Source organism: Alnus glutinosa, chromosome 1 (assembly GCF_958979055.1).
Source record: "Alnus glutinosa chromosome 1, dhAlnGlut1.1, whole genome shotgun sequence".
In the NCBI taxonomy this organism is placed as follows: Eukaryota; Viridiplantae; Streptophyta; class Magnoliopsida; order Fagales; family Betulaceae; genus Alnus; species Alnus glutinosa.
The window spans coordinates 19,346,124-19,370,512 of NC_084886.1; the positions used below are offsets into that span (position 1 = coordinate 19,346,124).

The window sequence follows — 24,389 nt, forward strand, 5'->3', positions numbered from 1 at the left end:
AAATATATTGAACCTTTATATTTTATTTTGAAATAAGTTTCAAATAAAAAATTAAAAAAAAAAAAAAAAAAAAAAAACAGAAAGAGAATGTATATAAAATAAAATTACTACATAACCAAAATATGATACTCAAATACTTTTTGAAGGATAAAAACATACAGAGCTATCTGCAAAAATTAGCCATCTTCAGGGTATATTATATATGAGAAAATAGAGTTTATGAAATCTTCGCTTATTTGTTAGGGGTTTTGACTAAAGAAAGAGATGACTATTAGCTTCAATGACTTTGATATTGTACTTATATAATAGAAGTAGAGAGGAATTTGATGTTTTCTGCTTCTGAAATTTAAGTGACATGGAGACAAATAAAGTTAGGTGAAGATGTTAAAGGAGAACGACATAACTGCTATACTGTCTAAAGATTTAAAACAAGTACAGACACAACTGAATTGAACTTTGCTCCACTTCAGGCATAAGCAAATGCCACAGTACAAGAAATACAAACTCCCCTCACGTGCTACCCGACACCCTACATCTATTTAATGCATAGCGAGGGATGGAAACCTATATAGGGGTCAGCCGGGTTGATTTCCTTAACCTCAGCCTAAATAGCAAACAGTGGACTGGTCAGCACTTGCAACATTGGGGATTCAGGCTGTCATGACATTGAATCTGCTACTGAGTTGTCTTCCCAAGTTTATAGACGATTTTTCATTGATACCCGAGAAGCTTTGCGATCCATCTCTGCTGCTCTGGTGTTACAACCCATTGGTCCAGCAATTAACATAGGCTTTTTAGGTCTGTTCGGATCTGAAATTTTTTACCCAGAAAAAATATGGCCTCCAACACCACACAACCTCCACTATTGCTAGCATTTCCTTGGCATAAGTGGGCCAAGCCCATTTGGTAGGGCCCAAGGCTTCGCTCATGTAGGAACTGGTCTTCCGTGTTGGGACAACACTGTACCAATTCCCCGTCTGAAGCATTGGTCTCCACCACCCATGTCGGAGAAATTTGGCATGGCAAGCACCAGCATCACCGTAATCACCTTCTCGAGAGCTTGGAATGCCTCTTCAGCCTGGGAACTCGCCCAACAAAGTGGCTTACTAGGGTGGTTCAATTTTTTAACTATCAAGGCACTTTTCAGGATCAACGGGTGGCACTTGCTTCTTTCCATCTAGAAGGAGAAGCTAATAAATGGTGGTAGTGGCTGCAACGTGTGCAGCAGGCGGGAGGAGTCTAGATCACTTGGGATGTCTTTGAAAAAGAGTTGGTGGCTAGGTTCAGGCCAACTGAGTTCAAAGACTTTGATGAAGCCCTGTCCTGAATCAAACAGCACGGACATTACGTGATTATCAATGAGATTTTATATGCTCGGCTAATAGAGTGGTAGGATGGCCACAAAGGACACTGATAGGAACCTTCCTCAGAGGGTTGAAAGAGGAAACAGCCGCTGACGTTAAAATGTTTAAGCCACAGGAGCAAAGGAAGGCCATTGGAATAGCAAGAATGTGTGATGAAAGGTTGGCTCAGAAGAAGCATGCTAGAAATGAATTACCAAAGCCAACCGCAATTACTAAAAACGCTGCTGCATCCGCATCAACAGTTAAGCAGATGGTAGGTTCACCAATAAAAGAAAAATCATGGGAAGAAACGTCGACGAGAAAAGGGGTTATGTTTCAACTGCAATGAATGTTTTACCCTGGGGCATAAATGCCGGGTTCCACAAGTGGTCTCGATTGAGAATGATAATGCATGGGAGGAGGAGGAGCAAGAGGATCATGGACATCCAGCCAACAAGCAATTTTCCACACCAGACAAACTGGAGATATCCCTACATGCATTGTCCGGGTGGTCCAAGCCACGAATGATGCGCATGCTGGCTATTATCAACAAAGACCCTGTCACAGTATCAATAGATAGTTGGTCAACCCACAATTTTCTCGCTGAGAAAGTTGCCCAATATCTACACCTACTCATGACAACATTCACCGGGTTTGCGGTAAAAGTCGCCACCGGAGAGCAGTTAGCATGTCGTGAGAAATATGAGCGGGTAGAAATGACAATCAAGGGAGTGGGCTTTGTTGTTATCCTGTATTCCTTATTGCTGGGATTGGATGTAGTTCAGGGTGTGCAGTGGCTTGAGAAACTCAGACTAGTACTCTGTGACGGGAAAGAACTGTCCATGCAATTTCAATGGGGAATATTGGCTCGTACATTGCGTGGCCAACAGACTGGTCCTGCAAAACCAGTGTCAATTGAGGCTTTGACATGGGAAGTGTATAGTGAGGGAGAGAAGTTGGCCCTTTGTATCAAGCTCGAGAGTGTGGCGGAAGGATTGTCAATTCCAAGAGATATTTGGGCCTTGCTACAAGAATAATACCAGATTTTTGAAGAACCCCGGGCATTGCCACCACCACGTGACTTTGACCATCAAATTCCCTTGAAGGAGGGAACAATGACCATCAACGTGAGACCTTACTAATATGCTCACTTCCAGAAGAATGAGATTGAGTATCACGTAATTGAGATGTTGTCCACCGGAATCATCAGGCCCAATAACAGTCCTTATTTATCTCTGGTCCTGTTGGTTAAGAAGAAAGATGGCTCTTGAAGATTTTGTACGGCCTATAGAGCTTTGGATGTAGCAACAGTTAAGGATAGATTTCCTATTCCTAACATTGATGAGCTCAATGGCGCTAAGTTCTTCACCAAGCTAGATCTTCGAGAAGGGTATCACCAAATATAGGTCTGCCTCAAGGAGAAGTGCATAAGATTGCATTTCAAACACACAATGGCCACTACGAATACTTTGTCCTGCTGTTTGGGCTTTGCAACTCCCCCTCCACATTTCAGGCTACAATGAACTTAATCTTTGGACCTTCTTGGCATAAGTTGATATTTGTTTGGATGACATTTTAATTTACAAAAATTCGTGGAAATGTCACTTGTTCCCCATTCGACAAACTTTTGATATTTTTCTCAAGCACCAGTTTTTTGTATAAGTTGCATTTGGCGATGAAGAGGTAGAATAACTAGGCCACATTATTTATGGTCAAGGCGTGCAGGTAGACCCCAGCAATATTTTGGCAATGCAGAGTTGGCCACAACCTAGATCAGTGATAGGGCACCTTGGCTTCCTCGGACTAACTGACTACTACTATGGAACCATTGCTTCACCATTGACAACATTATTGAATAAGGGCTTGGGGAAGTCTATTTTTATGCATTTTGGTGAAAACAGTGGTGTTCCCCATCTTCCTTGTTCACAGTTGGACGAGAACTGGAGCCTCTTTCCATGAAGGTGGTCATGAGATGATCTGAAAGGCCACGGTACCCTGAGAGAATTCCCATGATTTCCTTCAAGGTCTCCTCTACATTCTGCAGCTTGGTCGTAGATCCCTGAGCTTCTGTTTCTATTCACCAAATTCCGTCATGTAACTCAACCAAATGTGTCTGAAGTTTTTCAATCCTCTCCTTATTGGTAGCCATAGCTCTAATACCAAAATTGATGGATCAAAACAAGTACAGACACAACTGAATTGAACTTTAGATAATCTGCTCCACTTCAGGGGGCAAGCAAATGCCACAGTTCAAGAAATACAACTTCCCTCGCGTGCTACCCGACACCCAATGTCTATTTAATGCATAGCTACACCATATCCACTAACCACGATCCTTCAACGCGTGCCCCACTATTTGGCTAACGTCATGCGTTCATGTCAGTTTCTCCCCATGCACCCCGATCTCCCACGATGTTGATCAGTAGCTCCTCTGTTTTTGGTTTGCATGAACAGAGGAATTGCCAATAGTACCCACTGACCCACTCTTCTCTTGAGTGATTCCATCAACTTCTTCTTTCATCAGTACTTGTAGCCAACTCTCACCATATACCTCGGTTGAGCTTACGTGCCCTTTGTGGCCTAACATTGTCACACAGGTCAATAGGGAAAACTACGATGTCTATAATCCGGGAAAATTGAAAATCGAGACCCTTCGTGCATCCCACTCTCATGCCCCTTTTTTCAAGCATACCTTACTCCATGTAACCAAAGAATGAGGCCAATTACTTCAATAAAGTAAGCATCTCTAAGCACAAACATTCCAATAATAAAAATACAAAATTTTACTTCTTGTGATGTTGGATATCAATTGTAGAAGCGCATTTACTTCAGAAAGAACCATATCTACTTGGTTTACTTTCATGCACACTCGAGTAATGATTCTCATCTTTCACCCCTTTGTATAAAATAAGCCAAGACTATTTCACTTCTCACGGTGAAAAGGAAAATATCACTTCTCCATCACCAACTTTTCCGTCTCATTGATGGTCCTCAACCACCGACATAACTTATCCACCACTTCCCTAACCAACTAATGTTCCTGTATAGAGACAGGATGTCCTCGGACCTTGCTTCTTTTAAGGATACTAGCAGTCCAAGTGAACAACTTGTACATGTGCATAAATAAATATAACAAAGTTTGACAGAAATAAAAAATTCAGAAACTCACATTTCTGTCCATCTGCCATAGATTTGTTAAGAGCTTCTCCTCCTGACTTCGAAATCATCACAACAGGAATTGATACATTTTGAGCAGTGTCATTGTCAGAACAGACCATCTTGTAAAGATCTGAAATGATAGTAAAACACAACTTTTTCAAATATCGTAATAAAGAAAATGAAAAAAAACCATGAAAGTCATTGACCAAACTGTCCAATTCTCTGTTTCAACATATCATGGTATGAAGCAACATCTTCAGGATTAAAACAAAACAAAAAGTAAAGAAAAAAGAAAAGAGTTACAGACAATTCTATATAAGTTGCTTTCAAAGATATCAAAAATGGCATTTGAAGTCAGGTGTAACATTACTAAAACCCAAGCCCAACAAATTTTCTTATTTAGCCAACATGAAAGCCTTTTTGCACACACACATTAATCTAAATAACATTAAGCTACATGAAGGCATTAATTATTGAAAAGGCTTCCAGTGACTAGTGGTTTTTTTTTTTTTTTTTTTTTTTTGGGGGGGGGGGGGTGGGGGGTTCGGTAAATCTAGTTTTACTACCTGTGGTTTGCAGCTTTGTCAAAAAGCTTCCTAGATTTTTGAAGATGACAATTTTAGTACCCGAGTCTTGCACGTTTAAATATTAATTAAATACATCAAATTACAATTATATTTTATAAGTAATTCAATTTCATTATAATAGCGCAGAGGAGTGCAACCCTAATATGCAGAAAGTATAAAAGAGAAACCTCCTAATATGGAGAAAAAGAAGAACAAAAATCAAAAAACTCAGGAACACTGGAAAAAAGCAGACTATTGAACACTACTATATCCATGTGTAAAGGGATTTGGACATAATATTTTTCAGCTCTAACACTGAAGTGTCTCGATCTGCATAGCTCATTGCATTCCACTCTCCAAATACACCACATTAAACACAAAGGAGCCAACCTTCAAACTAACAAAACATAACGACTTCCTACCTAATCTTTCCAACTCACCAACAACTCTTTCACCCTTCTAGGCATAACCCAATCAACACCAAACAAATGGAAAAAAGCAAACTCCATAATTCTCTTGCTACTTCACAATGAAGAATAAGGTGATCAATGGACTCCCCACGCTTGTTGCACATACAACACCAATCTACCACTATGATGTTCATCTTCGTCAAGTTATTCAAAGTCAAGATTTTACCTAAAGTCGCCGTCCACATAAAGAACGCCAATCTTTAACTCTCCAAATACTCTTCCAAGGAAAAGGGGAACTTGCAAGAATGAAGTTTCTCAAACAACATTCTATTTTTTCAATAATGTCATTCAAAATAGAATAGCCTTGTAAGAAGCTCCCAAACGATGACCCAAGTACTTCATCAACAAAGATGCCACTCTACACCCAAGAATATCAACCAAACCTTCTACATCACCTACATCGCCAACAAAAACTAGTTCAGATTTAGCCAAATTAATCTTCAACCCCGAAAACGCTTCAAAACAAAAGAATAGACATCGCAGATGACAGAGTTGTCCACAATTTATCTCACAAAAAAACCAAACATCATCGGCAAACAAAAAATGAGATACTGTAAGCTCTTCATTATTCCTCGCCCCACCAAAAATCCTAATAAGAATCCTCTATTCACTGTAACAAACACCATCCTACTCGGTGCCTTCATAACAACCACAAAAAATAACGAAGACAACAGATCCCCTGGTCTTAATCCATGCGAAATGCTAAAGAATTAGAAGAATAGTCATTAAAAAGAATGGAGAATTGCACCGTAGAAATGCAATGTGCTATCGAAGCTCGCCATCTCTCCCCAAAGCCACATTTCTTCAACAAATATAACAAAAACTCCCAATTAACATGAACATAAGCCTTCACCAAATCCAATTTACACAACACTCCAGGTTCCCCAAATCTAATATGACCATCCAGACATTCATTAGCTACCAGAACTAAATCCATAATTTGTTTACCTCCGATGAACGCATTCTATGAACTTGAAATAATCTTTCTCAATACCGATTTCAGCCTGTTCGCCAAGACCTTAGAAATAATTTTATAAATACCACCCACTAAACTAATAGGACAGAAATCCTGGACGTCCACCGCACTGGCTTTCTTAGGGATAACGGACACAAAAATAGCATTAATGCTCTTCTCAAACTTCCATCGGCTATGAAACTCCTTGAAAGCTTCCATGATGCCCTCTTTCAATACCTCCCAACACTTTTAGAAAAAAACATAGTGAATCTATTAAAGCCTTGGGCCTTATCACCATTGAGGTCTCTCATCGCCTCCAACACTTTACTCTCCTCAAAATCTCTTTCCAACCAATTTCTCTCATCTACATCAATGGAAATGAAAGATCATCCAATTTTTGGTCGCCAACTAAATTGTTCGGAATACAACTGATTGTAGAATTGCACAATATGCTCCCTTATTTCTGTAGAGTCAGAAGACATAGACCCATTAACAACTAAAGACTCCAGGGAGTTATTTCTTCAATGCGAATTTGCCACTCGGTGAAAGAATTTAGTATTTTTATCCTCATCTCTCAACCAAAGGGCCCTTGACTTCTGCCTCTAACTCACTTCTTAAAAACATGTTGTAATCGAGTCGAGCCAAGCCAAGTTTTTTGGTTGTTCGGACTCCACTCAGCAAAACCACCAGGGCAATCAAAGTTCTCAAAGTTTGTTCGAGCTCGGCTCGGCTCAGCTCAAACTCAAATAGGGATTTATTTTTTATCAATTCTCATCAGTCCGCATGAGCTGACAAGAGTGGCATGGCAAATTGCAACCTTCTATTTTACTCGGCTCTCATTGGTCAACTTAAGCTAACGAGGTTTTTTTTTTTTTTTTTAATAAGCAAGCGGAGAAATATTATCAAAAGCATAAATGCGTACCTAAGCATACAGGAAGTATACAAAAATGAAACCAAAATAGAAAACGAAAGAAAGTAGAGAAATATTATAAAAAGCGTAAGGGTGCCCGTACGCATACAAGAAATATACAAAAAGAATACCAAAACAGAAAACGAAAGGACACCAAAACAAGAGGAAACCTAAGCCCCCTAACAGGAACCAACCCACAAAACCCAAAGAACAACACATCACAGCAAGGGTTCTCTTGCCTTTCCCCTGCTAGAACCAAAACCCCTAACATGATAATTAATCGAGCACTCTAAGTTCTTCACCTCTCTACTCCCCTTTTTTTTTAAGAAGAAAATTTAGTCTTATTGGATAGCGCCCCATCTTAGTTTATACTTTATATTTTTGGATAGCGCCCCATCTTAGTTTGAGTGCTTTTACTTATGTAGAATTTTTAAATTTATTCTCTGTTCATCCTTGTTAAGGGTTCTCTTGTATACTTCTCGTGTATAAGGATTGCGCCCCTTTGCGTTTTTTTTATATATAATTGCAATTACTTATCAAAAAAAAAAGTCTTATTGTTTGAAAGCGTAAGCCACGCATAAGTACACTGAAAACATACAAAATGAAACACCTAACTAGGAATAGAAAAACGAACAAGGAAATCAGCAAAACTAATCGACATTGGGGACAAAAAAGCCACCATCCAAAGAAACAGCATATGAAAAAACGAAGCTAAAATATCCTCCAAAGAACTCTCCACATCCTCAAAACACCTAAGATTTCTTTCCTTCCAAACACACCAAAAAATACAGATTGGCACCATCTTCCAAATCGCAACGCTCCTCGGCCTTCCAAACTTCTACCAACAAGCAAACAAGTTGATAACTCCACTAGGCATAACCCAAAACATAGAGTAAAAATGTTATTCCACAAAGCGGAAGCCACATCACAGTGAAGAAAAAGGTGGTCCACAGATTCCTCATCTCTCTTGCACAAGTAACATCTGTCCATAATGTTGATATGCCTCTTCCTGAAATTGTCCACAGTAAGGATCTTGCCTAAGGCAACCGACCATGCAAAAAAAGCCGCCCTCGAAGGAGCTTGAGTCCACCATACACTCTTCCAAGGGAAGCGTCTACCTTCAAAGCAAGCCCAAAAGCTGAAGAAGGACTTGACCTTGAATAATCCTTTCTTGGAAGAGACCCACCAAAGCTTATATGCACGATCTCTACTCACCATGGCAAAGTGCAATACCTAGAAGAAGGAAGCAAAGACACCCACTTCCCAATCATGCGCCTCTCTAACAAAGCTCACGTTCCACTGAGGAGATTCGCCCAAAACCTCCATATTATCAGCAACTGAGGCATCTTTCACCCAAGCAATACCAAAGAGATCAAGAAAAACTTCCTTCAGAACCGTATCCCCACACCACAGATCATGCCAAAATCTTGTCCTAACCCCATTCCCCACCTGAAATCTAGCAAAACCAAAGAAAGTCTCCCACCCTTTCCTGATGTTCTTCCACAACCCCACTCCTAAGACACCTACAGGCTCAAGGGAGCACCACCTGCCACACAAACTGCCAAACTTGAAATCCACCGCAAGTCTCCACCAAGCATCTCTCTCAATTCCAAACCGTCATAACCATTTACCTAACAAAGCGTGGTTGAACATCAATAAGTTCCTAATACATAGCCCCCCTTCTGAAATTGGGGTACAAACCTTCGACCAACTCACCAAGTGATATTTGAACTCTTTACCAATACCATTTAAAGGCTCTCTTGTATACTTCTCGTGTATAAGGGTTGCGCCCCTCTGCACTTTCATTGAATTGAAATGCAATTACTTATCAAAAAAAAATATTTGAACTCTTCACCAATCCCACCCCATAGAAAATCCCGTTGTAACTTTTCAATGCGAGCAGCAACACTCCCCGGGATAGGAAACAGAGACAAATAATATGTAGGTAAATTGGCGAGGGTCCTCTTAATAAAGGTAACTCTACCACCCTTGGAGAGGTATGACCTTTTCCAACTGGTTAGTCGATGCTCTATCTTCTCGATTACCCCATCCCAAATATGAGTGGACTTATAGGAATCCCCCAAAGGAAGACCAAGATACTTCACTAGCAAGGAAGCAACCCCACACCCTAGTATGCCGGCTAACCTTCCCACTTGATCTACATTCCCCACTGGAATTAAATTTGACTTAGCCAAATTAACTTTCAAGCCCAAAGCAGCTTCAACTAGAAGGAAGAGACCCCGCAAATCTCAACTGAGGAGAATGAGCACTATAGAAAATCAGAATATCATCGGCAAAGAGAAGATGTGAAAAAGAAGCATTACCAACTTTAAAATCTTCCAGCAAACCCCCACTAACCGAAGCAGAAATCATACGGCTCAAAGCCTCCATCACAAACACAATCAAAGGGGGTGATAGAGGATCCCCTTGTCTCAGTCCTTAGGAACTACTGAAAAAATCATTATGAGAGCCATTGACTAACACCGAAAACCGCACAGAAGAAATACAATGAGCTATCCACGAACACCATTTTCCCCCAAAGACACCTCCTCAGCATATACAAAAGAAAATCCCAATTTACATGATCGTATGCTTTCTCCAAATCCATTTTACATATGACGCTTGGCTCCCCCGATCTTAATCTATTATCAAGGCATTCATTTGCAGTAAGGATCGGATCGAGGATCTGCCTCCCTTTGATGAAAGCACTCTGAGATTTAGATATGACCTTCTCCAAAACCAACTTCAATCTGTTTGCTAGAACTTTAGCAATAATTTTGTAAATTCCTCCCACAAGACTAATAGGCCGAAAGTCTTTGAGGGAATTAGCACCAGGAATCTTTGGAATAAGCAAAATAAACGAAACATTCAGGCTCTTCTCAAACAAACCTCTAGCATGAAAGTCATAAAATACCTTCATAATGTCCAAGCTCAAGACATTCCAGCACGCTTGGAAGAAAGCCATAGAGAAACCATCAAGATCCGGCGCCTTATCACCATTCATAGCTGACACTACCTTCCTTTAAACTTAAGAGTGGGGAGTGAAATCTCTTAAAATTGCTCTTCATCAATTTTAGACATCAAGTCTCAAAAGCCCTACGCATTTCCCTCATGGGAGAACCCCCAGCATTTGAAAACAAAAATTACCGGCCCCTTCAAAATCACCTCCCCTCGAAGATTCACCCACCTCTAAGGAAGACAACAACACTGACGGGTATATAGGCGTCCCAGATTCTGACATCATAGAGAGAGAGAAACGGAGTCTATCACCCAGCTCAATCGCCTCAGAAGATGCCGAGCCACTAACATCCTTCCAAGACCGAGAAGGAATCGCCTGACTCAAAACCGCCTCCAATGTAACACATTGAGTCTCGGTCTGCAACACAAGCGAACTACCAGCACTGGGTTGGGGCTCCGGACCCCTCAAACCTTGACCCGTCAAAACCACCTCAGAAAATGGATTGTTGGGCTTAGAGAGAAAACTGGTCTTGGGCTTAAGCTGAAAAGAGAGTTATGGTGCGTAAGAGCCACAAGCACCCCTTTTTATAGCTGTACAAGGTGGGGATCTCTTTGTTTCTTTTCGGTGTGGGATAAAGGTATCTATAATTTGTAGTGTTATTGATTTTTGCTTTTCTCGGTGTGGGAATCCAGCAAGGCAGCAAGTTGCATGATCATGAGTCTTTGACCTGTATGTGTCTTTGACTTAGTTCATTGAACGTAATTTATGATTCTCTGGCAGCTAGCATATAGTTAATTAGTGGTAATTGGTATTGCGAACACCAGCACATATTCTCTTCCTACCAACACTGGCAGATTGAGGGGGTCGAGAGGGGGCAAATGACCCCCCTGACCCGCCAGCTGCAGGACCACCTAAGTTCCTCTCTCGCGTACTCTCTCTCTCTCTCTTTATTCCAAACCCCAACCATCGGATTGATCAAAGTTAAAAAAAATAAAAATAAATAACAAATAAAATCTGCTACATTTTCTAGTTAGCCAAACAGAGGTTAATCGCGGTTTCAATTCTCATTTTTTGAGTTTTTACTACATGTACTTTCATTTCTGAACTCAATCTTAGTTCTAAACCAACTCAACCAAGTTGCGATGATTGTTACGGGATGCAATTCCCGTGACTACATTTATGACTCGTCAATGGCAATGAGCCACAATGCGAGAGCGGGAATGCCCGCCCTATACTCCGACTTGTTGCAGAAATTTGAAGAGCTTGCGCCAGCCCTACCCCTCCCCAACAAATTTTATGTCCATCACGGTTTAGGATTAAAAATAAAATTAATAGGGTCACTTTTTAATACCTAATTAATTTTTAAAATATTTGAATCAATTTTTAGATTAATACTTTTAAGCAATTTTTTAACTGCCTTTTAATCTTGCACCTCGTAAATCAAAATCCTAGCTCTGCCACTAGCTACCAACATACATTGAATGTAATTTACATACTAGTATTCGCAATATACTAACATATTAAGTTATTAACTATAGTTAACACCAGTACGAATAACCCTAAGTTTCATATATAGACAATTAACTATATGCTTCATATATAGACTATATAACTTGTATATAATATAGTTTTATCAAAATGAATATATGATATATTAATGAAAAATTGTAGGATTTAATTAATTAGCTTAATACACACACACACACACACACATATTCACTAATTAAATTAGTTAACTATGATTATTGGTTAATAAAAACCACCATGTTAAATAGCAGCTAGTATACTAAATTTTTTATTTTTTACAAGTAATCGAAAATTTTATTAAAAAGCGTAAGACGTTCCTACGTACACAGGAAGTATACAAAAAGAACACCTAACTAGAATCCACCACCCTAACAGAATTACAAACAAGTTAAAGTCCCCCCCCCCCCCCCCCCAACACACACACACACACACACGTCTAACTTCTCCAACACCCTTAAGTCCCACATAAAACCCACCTAATGCCCCACATGATGACACCCCCCATAAACTGAAGAGGTGTGAGCCTTGCCTTTACCACGACTAGAAAACTCTCCTCTGGCATCATAGTTAATGGAGCACTCCAAATTTCTAAGCTCCCTACTACCTTTAATACCAAGATTAGAGAGGGAAGCCAATTCCTCACGACGATGTTCCTCTTCAATATCTATCAACAGAGCCAAATTCTGCTTCTCATGACCCACATGAGATCCCCATAATAGAACAGATCTCTTTAGCACATTGTAGAGGACAATTTGAGTACCCTGAATTTCCCAATGCAGGGGGATAGAAACACAGAGTGGAAAAAAGGACCTCTCCAACCTCACCATCGCCACCCCCATCCATCCCATCCAGGAAACACTGCGCAACCTCACCATCTTTCCTTCTCTCTCATAAGTTGTTCACCACCCTTATCCATCACAACTAGAGCCACCGGCGAGCACTAGGAACCTACCAGCAAATCCTGGGGATGAGCCAAACTTATCGTCAATTTCAGGGAGTGAACCAGAGCTGCCAACGAGCACTGGGGAAGAACCCAACCTACTGGCAAGTTCTGGGGATGATCCATACCTACCGGCGAACCCTTGGCAAGATTCCCACCATCAACCAACCCACGATCGCCATATCAGGACCCGCTCGAGGATGAAGCTCAACCAAAGGAAAACACACCTCAACCACCGTCTTAGTCTTCGGGAGACCTCCAACCAGGGCGGAGGGACACTGACTACCACGACCCGCATCAGAGACTAAATTGGTTACATAACTCGAGTCACAGCCCGGCTTGGAAACCCTATTGACATTGGGCTTGCTTGGTTGGAAAAGGCCTTTCCCAGTTCACAACTTCACACCTTTCTAGCGCAGCTTGATTGTTTTAGACAAAAACACATTTGAATGAGCCTTAGAACCTGGCTGGACCAGACCTTTCCCAGCCCTAATCTTCACCCCTAGTTTGTGTTTCTTGTTGGGCTCAGAAATCAACAACTTTAGGGGATGCTTTTGCACCAACCCACTGGGCTTGGCGTGAATTAAAGAATCCGGCCCATGGTATATTGACTAAATAGGCCATGGTATACTTAATATACACTAACATATTAACATATAGACACTAACATAATGATTTCAAAAAATATATAAATATACACTAACATATCAACATTTAGTAACTAGTATGCTAACTATTTAATATGTTAGTATATTGGCTAACTAATTAATGGTATACTTAATATACGAATTAAACAAATCACTAAAATTATGATTCAAAATTAATTACTACTAATTGTGAAAAAAATATATAAATTACCATACTGCAAAATTAAACAAAAGTATATAATAATAATTACTAGTAATTTGTGCTGTTGGGTACAAAAGCACAAAAGATTGGGAAATATATTTTGGACTTCTATGTTAAGCCATGTCAGTCAGGACATGCAAAACAGCTAAAAAGTACATATAGCTGCTGCTAAAAGAACAAACATCAGAATACAAACGGGAAATTTTCTACTTAAACTTTGTACAAGTGCATTTAAATTCCAACCTTCTTTGTCATTTATAACCACCAAGGCTGCAGCACCTCCTGACTGTGCAACTTCCGCCTTTGTCGTGAAGTCACAATCACCACGTAGGGACAAGACAATAGATCCAGATAGCTGGAAAAGCAGAAAAGACCTTACTCAACCTGATGCTTTAGAAAATAAATAATGACCCCAATTGATTTTACCACTTTCACAAAACAATAATGCTTTACTAATCATCCACTGTAACATCATCTCAATTGTACGAACTTTTCCCAAATTTTTGAAAGCTTCCAAGATTTTCCCAAAATTGTAAAACTTTTAGATGGCACATATTCATCAACTCATATTCTAGCGGAATAATAAGATTCCTACGGAAAGGCTTGAGTATTCAAGTTCAAGTATTTTTCATGACTAAGAGCTAAGAAGATTATACAAGTTTAAAAAAGGAAAACTGATGCAATACCTTTGAAGAGGAACTGGAACAGCAGTTTGAGGGATTCGAAAACACAGCAGGCAGTCTTGGAGCATTTTCAGCAAGAGAAGGCAACAAAGCCCCAAATCTTGCGTTTAACCCAACTAAAGTCTCGCCTTCAGCGCCCCCCACCCAGTTCTTGATCTTGACCTGAAAGTTTAAATGCAGTAAAGAGATCTAGTCAGCTTATTTTCCATACTCAGGATTGGAAAAAAAAAAAAATCAAAAACGATTATAACAAGATTTGAAACATTTCAGGGATTACATAGAAAGCATCTAATCCAGAGATTATAACAAAAACGTCCAACTAGATAGAGGAATGCTTGGGTTTTTTTTTTTTTTGGATAAGTCGGAATGCTCAGACTTTTGATGGTCATGAAGTATCAATGTTGGAGTTCAGGCTTCTGTTTTTAGGATCACTTTATGCTTTGCATGCACACAACAAATTGCTTCTCTTTTTTAATGTGTGTTGCACTTTAGGAGTTACATTTATCCAAATTTTTATATATGTCTCCATCTATCAAATTTCTTATATATGTCTCTATTTTCAAATGCCTATTATATACCTAAGCACTTGAATTGCTCCCCTTTCCTTCATTTTCTAATAACATAACCATATCAAAAAACTCCTCATCCTACATCATGGTTCTATAATTCTTTCTATAGATAAAGAGAAATTTTATTTGGTCAAAATAAAATGGGTGTAACCCTACAGCACAAGAAATTAAGCAAGAACTTTTTTTCTGATAAGTAGCACAAGAAATTAAGCAAGAACTTGAAAGCCTAGAGTTTCAATACAAAATCTTACCAATTAGATACATATAATCTGCTATAGTTGCATAATAATTCAGGCAATAAAAGTCTCAACAGCATGTCTCCATGCCAGACATCATGCCAAAAACAAATGAAGCAATCATCCTGATATTAGACCCAGCACATTTCTAGAATACCTCCCAACCGCTGCTAATATGCTTCTCTAAACTAGCTCTATAAGCAAACTTAACTGCTACCCATACTATTTACCAAATGGATTTTCAATGCAACCCATTACTTAGTGCTTCAGGAACTCACTTTCCAAATGAATTTTCAGCTTCAAACAGCTAGCACTTCTTCAACAGCACTATTGGAAAGCATTTAACTAAATTCAAAGCAACCCAAGAATGCCATTCAAAATTCTTCAAAATGCAAATACTTATACATAGCTTCTACTAGAGTAAGCAGCATTTACCCACAACCTAGAAATCAGAATCTGTCTCCTCAATCTAGCTATCGACTAACCAATTCTATTCTCAACATCACATAAGAACATACTCTAGTTTGTTTCCAACAATTATAATGAATTAATTGACGTGTTATGTGAGCATCACTTTGGAGCCACTTTATGTTAGAATATTAATTAAATAATTAAATTCACTATTTCTCATCAGCTTAAGTTTTTGAAAAACTGGAGATTTAACAGGATAGCAAAGCAAAGATCTTGAATTCAAAACTTGACTCCAGAGTTTAACCCCTATTACAGTTAAATATTCCACGTGTTAAGTCTCATTTAAGCCCACACGTGAGGGAAAATGTTAGAATACTAATTAAATGATTAAATTCACATTTTCCTACGAGCTTAACCCTTTTGGGATAAGTGTTGATTTAACACTTTAATCCCCACAAGAAATTCAGGGAACTACTAATCTCCATTATTCTTGCTGGTTCTATCTGTATCCTAGCCCACAATGAGCAAGCATGAGCACCAAAAGTGAAGGTCTAATCCACACCTCCAGCCAAAAAGGCATAGAAGAAATTACACAAAATAGTCTTCCAGTCATCGTATCTAGCGATCACATGCAAAATTTGTAGCCACATACTATAACAGCCCATGAGGCATGTTTATAGATAAAAAGTAATTTAGGAATACAGAGTACAATTGAGCATGACGGCGTCAGAGAGTTCTCCGCCGATAGACCCAAAATGCGTCATGTTTGGTGTTCCTATAAAGATCGTGTGATTGGATCCCACAACCTATTTATAATGCTACCCACAAAAAAAAAAAGTTAAAAATTTTAATTATTCATCATATGCTGCATATAATTGCAAAATAATGTAATAAAAAACCGAATAGAAACCACAATCTTATGATTAAAAGTAAGAAATGAGGGAGTGAGAAGGAGAGGGGAATTAGATAAAATTACCAATTCGAAGGGATTGTTGCAAAACGGAGACTGGGGCGCCTCGTCGTCGTCCTGTTTGACATCGCCAGCGCCCACAAATGAGAGGCCAACGAGAAGGAAGAGAATCAGACCCGCCAAAAGGCGGGGATTGGGCCGAGAAGAAGACGACGCCATGTCCACCCGAAATGAGCTTCGACTAGGTTTCAGAGACCAAATAGATTTACTATGTTTTCTTCCTCTTTATCCTCTCGTTTAACTCTCTGTTGGATTCCACCTTTGTCTCTCTCTCTCTCCCCGCATCGACGCAAACAACTAAACAAGGAGTCAAGGAGACCGGTAGGCCTGAGAGGGTGACGTTTCAGGAAAGGTAGATTCGCTTGTTAAAATTCTTTTTTCCTGTTTTTTCTTTTCAAATTAAAAGTAAAAAATATTTAAAATTAATTTTCACGTTTACGTCAAATCAGAACAATTTTCGAAAAAATAAAATAAAAAAAAAAAAATCGAAAACACGTTGACAAATATAGCGGTCTCTTCGGGACACGAGTTTTTTCAACCAAAGGAGAACTCGAAAACCCGTAGCCGTAGGCAGCCTTGTATTCGACGGTGAAGAAGGTGCATCTTCTTGCCACGTATGTCATCGGACGGTTGACAGGGCGTCAATGATTCATTTTATTGCTTGAATCAGACGAAAATTATATAATTTGTGCACAACACAAGATATATGGGTGAGATCTATGTGAGTGGGATCTACCACGTGAATCTCACCCCATATATCTTGTGTTGTTAATTTGTGCACAACACAAGATATATGGGTGAGATCTATGTGAGTGGGATCTACCACGTGAATCTCACCCCATATATCTTGTGTTGTGCATAAGTTGTGCAATGTTATTGTACGCCAATAACTTCTCAAATAATTTTAAAATTTAGATTTTTAAAAAAATAATATTGCTTTAAGAAAATGGAACAAATTGCTCTAAGCCTCTAAAGTTATAAGGTTATAAATACATAGAAATTTATTCCATCCAAATATATTATTCATAACTTGTTTTATTGTGGCCTTTGCTAATCCATACACTTGGCAAAATTTGTCAAAAAAAAAAAAAAATGATCAACTTATCAACTCCTGAGCCCATTTAAAAATGAAATTAAAGCGTGAGGTAAAATTACACTTTTAACATTTAAATTCGAAATTTATCTTTTTAAAATTGAGTGTTTTTTAAAATGCATCCATTTGCTTGGAATTTGAAAACTACAATATTTTTACATTTTTAAAACCATAAGTTTTTGAAATAAACTCTTAAATAATATAATTTTTACGATTTAATTTAAAATTATTTTCTATCTAGGAAATGGCAGTGTTGTAAATACTCACTCGAAATAGGGGTAACTGCCAAATGGTGACAATTCACAAGATTTGGCTTCCTAGTTGCTACTATCTTTGAAGTATTTTGATTCTATCCCAAAAGCCCGAAAATTGTGGTCAAACGAGGAAAAATCCTCGAATGCTCAAAATGCATGTCCTAACCGTTAACCCACTAAAATAAGGAAACTGAAAAATATGCCCAAAAGTGCAAATAGATAAACACTTTCCTGCGGCCTTTCTACGGACACCTTGATTGAAAAAATAAAAAATAAAACCAAGAGTTAATAGCTCAAGAGTGAAAAATAAATAAATAAATATATTATTATTATTATTATTGTTGTAAGTGTTGATTTGGGTCACTGCCACTTCACTCAATAATTCCCTTTAATTTTCTCACTATTTGTTGGAGTAAAATGTTTACACTCTAATTTCTAACAATTGGTTTTTGATTTTTGACTACTAATTAATTGCTCCATTTCTTAATATATCATAAAATAGTGAAGAGCTATAAATATTGAGTTTTATAAAAGGACATTTACCCTAAAACATAGGACAAAGTTACCTCCTTGGTAACAACATATCATGAAAAGCAAGCTTTTGTTTCACACAATGGAAAAGAAGAAGAATAAATTGTTTAACTTAATTCTCACATAAAGACACATTCAGACAAACTCTTCACATGTTCATTCATTTCTCTCCATAAGTCGAATTTCTTTTGTAACATTTGAGAGGGTCACAGCCTCCCTAACGTGGCTCCACCACTGGCAAGTTAGGACGGTGGCATGATAGTAGATCACTCACAATAATTATTTCATGAAACTCCTGAAGTTATCTTTACTTTAACTTATCATCAAGTAGTACTGTAGTAGTAGTTTAATTAAATATCATAGAGTAGTAGAAATTTAATTAAATAAGGAGATTTATCTTTAATTATTATTCATTAGTTAATTGTTTCGTTTTGTATCTTTATCTTTCCATTGCATTATCACAAACCTCGTGTTTGTAAAAGATATATGTTCCATCCACAAATCTAAAGGTTTAGGTTCTATTGGCACTTAACAGATTCATCACATTACATTTTTAAGACATTGTTCACGTAACAATTGTATGCCCAAGGGCAAGGCCGGGTTGATGTATTTTAGAGTTTAAGGCGATAATTTTAAATTATGCCTTTTTATATTTAAATATAAAATAATAATATTTTTTTGTTTAAAAATTATTCTTCTCAGGTTCGGTGTTGTATTGATAGTAATAAATCTATACAAAACTATTTTTTTTTTCTACTACATGATTTTATTGTTCAACAAAAATTAAAATTTTAATATACACTTTTGATTGTTGAGAATTTCTTCAAACTTATTGATAACAAGTTGACGTACTTAAGTTTTTGTTTTTATTAAGTACTTCAAAGTTTATTTAATTGACAAAAATAATAACTCATATAAGAGAGGGAAAAAAAATTAAAATTAAAATAAGGCCCCCAAATCAGATTCATGATCTCAATTACCGATGACCAAAGAGGAACTGTGGCTGTTCAACACCCACACATTACTGATGACCAAAAAATACAAAAGGAAAAAGTTGCGGCTGTACGTTTTTTAATCTTTATATCTTGTTGCCTTTCACATTTTAGTCTAAGAGCACATAATATTTGAAAGGAAATGAAGGAAGAAAGGTCTAGAAGACCTCTAATTACCAAGAAAGAAATCGAAAAAGAAGTTACATATCCGACCTTGGATCAATGTATACTAGAGAAAACCGAAGGGAGAGGCGGAGAGGCAAAGGCAGAGATGGCTGGTGGTAAAGCAGATGAGCTCGTAGTAGCGACCTTGGGCGTCCTACCTTTTGGCTGCCGGAGAAAATCGTAGAGCATTTCAAATAGTGGTTTTGGTAAGTTGCTGGAGAGCTTGTTTAGAGAGTATGATTTACGTCTTCTTTTTTCACACAAAAAAAAAAAAAAAAAAAAAAAAAAAAAAAAAAAGAAAGAAAGAAAGAAGAAGAAGAAGAAGAAGAAGAAGAAAGATTCAGATTAATGTTTTTGACCCTGATGGTTGATTTTTATATGTGGAAGTTTTAGGTGCGATTCCAGCAAAATGATGGGTTTGGGCTTCGTTCCTTGTCTTGACAGGCCCATCTTGATTCGAGGGCCCAAGGGGCGCTCGGTAAAGGGGTCACCAATTGCCCCTCAATTCCCATGCTCAAGGTCAATAGCAATTGAGTTGAGCTCAGATCAATATTTATATATTCGCTACCAATATTCTAATATTATGGTGGTAAAGGTGGCATCTCAGGTTAATAACCACCGACTCGGCCCAGTTGAACTGTAGACTCGCCGTGAGAACTAGTGACATCGTTTCACAGATGGTATTGTTGGAGTTGAAGGGAAGAATTGCAAACTTGGAGACCTTCGTGAAGACCACTGCAAAGATGACCCTAGTCCAGGCCAAGCTCCTGGTCCAAGAAGATTGGATTAAAAAAGAAAAAAAAAAAAAAGAAAAAAAAAAAAAGAAAAAAAAAAAAAAGAAGATGTCCAAAGAAGGAAAATGAGTGAAAAAAATCGAGAATTGAATACTCAGTTGTAGAATCGAGGTCTTTGGGGGAGTTGAAAGTTGTGGAGTGGTGCGACCACCCCCTTATAAGGTAAAATGGTTGTAAAGCACTCCTAAGGTCCTTAACTCACCCTGCCTAGTCATATCGATTTGTGTAGTTTGAATATTTCCAACTTTTAGATTTCATGCTAAATACAAAATTTACATCTGACAAATTATTCACGCTCACTAGTCATTTCAAAAAAAAAAAAAGGGTTAATATAACGGCTGCGGCTGCTTTCTGCATTTTTGAGATATGGCTAGGCTAGAGCAATCAATATGTAGTTTTCTGCCTCATCCATTTCGTAGCCGACCACTTTTCCCCTGCAAGTACTTCACATCCTCCATGTATGCTATTTGGATCTGACTGTCCATCTAGCCCCTGAAAGAAGCGACACAGGTTAAAAACTGGACAATATTAATTCAATTTGTTTCATCCACTCTAAGAAGGCACATTTGCAATGGAAGCCATCTCTAACCAAGCAAGTCATAATTAATTAAATGGGACACCTTTTTTTTTTTAATAATAAAAAATAAATAAATAAAAACCATATTTGGGCATTCTTCTATTTTTTAGTTAATTTGTTTTGGTCTTTTTCAGAAGGCAGGCGTTATATTATCGAGAGAAAATAAAAATAATAGCGTATCTGACCAGCCTTCACAAGAATCACAAAGATGCACAAATTTAGCAAGAAACATTAAGGAAACAAACCATGCTCCAAAAGAGCACTGCATCTCCTTTACTTGGTTTTACAGACAATCCTCCGACCATCTTCCCACCGCAGTGACACTCACCCGAACCAGCCTGAGAATTAATCAGTCAAAAGTTATAACATAAAAAATGCAATCAACTTCTTCTTCTTCTTCTTCTTCTTTTTCAGAGAGTGCAATAAAACTTCAAGAAGATATAATACTTGTACAGACTAGGATGGAAGGAAAATCAACACTCGAGATCTTATAGATGGAAGTTTTAACTTAAAAACATGAATTATTTGCAAAATAGATTGATAGATAAAAATAACAGAAAACCAATCTGCCATCTTTACAAGAATATCATTATTGACTTTCAAGGTAATAGGAAACAACCAACCACAAGATTGATATATAACCATAATGATGAAATAAGTGTTCTATTTATTTTTAAAAAGATGGCCTCATAGCTAAATGGCAACAATGATATTGGTTACCTTTAATGGCTCCTTAAGAAAACCTACAGATGTCATATAGACAAAGAATAAATTTGTCAGAATTAAATTATCTCTAATCCATTGTGTTGCTTACCTAGGACTAAAATTTCTCACATTCAAAAGTTATGCATAATCCCTTTTCTTCTTTTAATAACTGAAAAATGAAAATTTCACTCAACTGCAACAGATGCAGCATCTTTGAAAAGATAAAACACTATATCCTCAATTGCATCTTAAGTCTGCACCACAAATCATTGACATTTGGAGCATGCCAATCTAAGAGAAGCACAACCGCATCTCTAAACATGAGAAATCCCTGATGCCGCAGGTCTGGAATATCTTTAACACTTTCAGCACTTCTCCCATTCATAACACACAAACCATTCACATTTAGAGCATACCATCCTAAGACATGCACAGCAGACTTCCATCTTGCCTGCTCGATTGTAGACTTTCCATTTCTAACTGCTGAAGGGTGCAGATACCTCTAATACTCTGAGCTAACCCCAGGCATATTGTCGTCCTTCAAATGCTAGCAGGCAGCAAGGAAAAACTTCCCAGTGTAGACAGAGAGATAATGACAATCATGGAATCTCCTACTCAAGACTTTCTTCTTATTCTTCTTAGGAAACTTTCTCCTCCAAACACCCCACCCCTGCACGAACTCCTGACCCAAAAAAGCCCAATGAAGGCAGGATTTGATCTGAAGTCTCCAAGATAATGCTAACAGAATTTACCTGGCAGGCAACTTCCTCTCCCAGAACCAACCAAATTTAGGGATCCTCAAACCAATGCAATATAAAATTCTTGGCAGGAAGCAATAGGTACCACAAGATCAATAGATCATCATACCGGTAACATCTTTGACAGCAATTAGTTTCCCATCACTATTCTGAATTTCTGAAGCACAATTTCAACTTCCACACAATTTAGATCAGTGAAAATGGCCTCATCAACTCTAATAACACAAAAATTTCCTCACATGGGTTACCATAGAGGACTTACATTATCAGAAATGACTCGTGAAGATATGCATATCTCTTTGGTATCTTGTCCATACTGAATGCTGTTTAGAACATTTGAAGAATTCTACTAAAGTTACCAATAAAATTTTCCATCTTTATCAGACCTTTTCTAATTCCAGAATTTACAATTCCCATCAATTGCCCACTTGTCAGAGCATCTTATTGACGAAATCTTCTCAGCAAGAGCCCTCCAAAATTTTTGAAGAGCAGGAAGCCATTTGTCTTCCCAAAACTTTCAACCACCAAACACTCCAAAAATAAAATCCGATTCCTAGATACTTCACCAACAATATGACATTACAATTATGTGAACTAAGCCTTTGCTAATAAAGTTTGCAAAATAGCAGCGAGGACACACCAGCAGAAAATCTCATATATGTGAACTCGGCAGCAAGAAAAAACTGCTATCATGTGCAAATCTATTTTAGAATTTAAATGTTAACCAAGGGTATAATAGAAGATTTCTTTCCTTCCTTTCTTTTTCAATATTCTATCATTTGCTTCTACCTATGTGATTCAATCCTTATATGCTGAGTGTACTATGTATTCATCAGCATCTCTTAATACATAATGCTTTACTCTCCTTTTTTTTTTTTCTAGTTTTATTTTCATTTTTGTTCAGATGATATGGTGATGAAGTGTTCATATAGGCTAAATGCCCGTGTTGAACAAATATAACTGAACATAAAGACAACTACCTAAGCACCTGAGGTGTCAAAAGAAACCAGGGTGATAAACGCCTCAAGAAACCATAAGTAGATGCCTATCACAGTGCCTGGCTAATGTCTAGACATTAAGCTTATACCAACTGGCCACAGGCATAGAATGTATCAAAGAAGATGCTATTAGTTTTGAATTTTATTTGTTTATACAGAGAACAAAAAAAAAAACATTGGTTTAATTTTTTTTTTTTTTTTTTTGATAAGTAAAAGTAATATCATTAAAAAACGCAAAGCGCAATCAAGTATACAGGGAGTATACAAGATAGGCGGCTAAGAAGAAGAAGAAAACAATACAAGGAAATCATTAAAACTAAGCACTAAAGGGGCGAGGAACGCAGCCGTCCAAGAGTACAAAGAATAAAAGAAAAAGAAAATGAGCTCCTCAATGGTTCTTTCTTTTTCCACCAAGATGGAAAAATGTGAAAAGAATTGAACCTCGAAACTTGTATAGAAAGAAATAGAAACTCAAATCCTAAGACAGACGTAAACTTTTCTCCACACATTTTATGACCTGTTTGACTTGTGAATGATCAAACAGCTCTGAACCAGTCTCGATCCCAATTCAATTGTTAGTGCACAACAAAAATCCAGCAACTCCATCTTACATACATCCTGCCCCTTCTCCTCTCCCCTTCTCCTGGTGACCATTCCACCTAGATTTTGCTAAAATGAAACACAAGCTACCAGGTAGCAGGTACACTTTCTAGAGAAGTCATCCCCCTTCCTAGATCCATAACTCCCATATTCAGAAACCCCAACCTTACAAGGGAGCAAGCATATGTGCTCATGAATCTAGGTGAAAATTTCCTTTCAATGTTATTTTCCTCCTATATTCGCCTCCTATATTCGCTATCCACGTAAACCTCAAGGAAATGAATCATACTATGACTTATAATCAACCACAGCCATGACCACCTTGGCACTAGAGTTATACCGGCAGTCCAACAAGTTTTTCCTGAGTGTTGTCTA

General features: G+C 37.9%; 2 protein-coding genes across 2 annotated transcripts in view; both read right to left on the reverse strand.

Annotated features, from left to right (window-relative positions):
* The window catches only part of LOC133876279 (signal peptide peptidase-like 3), a 31,765-nt gene extending 14,884 nt beyond the window's left edge, over positions 1 to 16,881 (reverse strand). Inside the window, exons 1-4 of the mRNA XM_062314563.1 lie at positions 16,554 to 16,881; positions 14,365 to 14,523; positions 13,922 to 14,033; positions 4,513 to 4,632 (exon numbers count right to left, since the gene is read on the reverse strand). Coding sequence (XP_062170547.1) covers positions 4,513 to 4,632; positions 13,922 to 14,033; positions 14,365 to 14,523; positions 16,554 to 16,706 — 544 coding nt within the window. The 5' untranslated portion in view covers positions 16,707 to 16,881. The remainder of the gene's footprint in view (positions 1 to 4,512; positions 4,633 to 13,921; positions 14,034 to 14,364; positions 14,524 to 16,553) is intronic.
* Positions 16,882 to 20,442: 3,561 nt separating this feature from the next.
* Positions 20,443 to 24,389, reverse strand: part of LOC133876289 (prolyl 4-hydroxylase 1) — a 29,137-nt gene continuing 25,190 nt past the window's right edge. Inside the window, exons 11-12 of the mRNA XM_062314570.1 lie at positions 21,199 to 21,291; positions 20,443 to 20,868 (exon numbers count right to left, since the gene is read on the reverse strand). Coding sequence (XP_062170554.1) covers positions 20,761 to 20,868; positions 21,199 to 21,291 — 201 coding nt within the window. The 3' untranslated portion in view covers positions 20,443 to 20,760. The remainder of the gene's footprint in view (positions 20,869 to 21,198; positions 21,292 to 24,389) is intronic.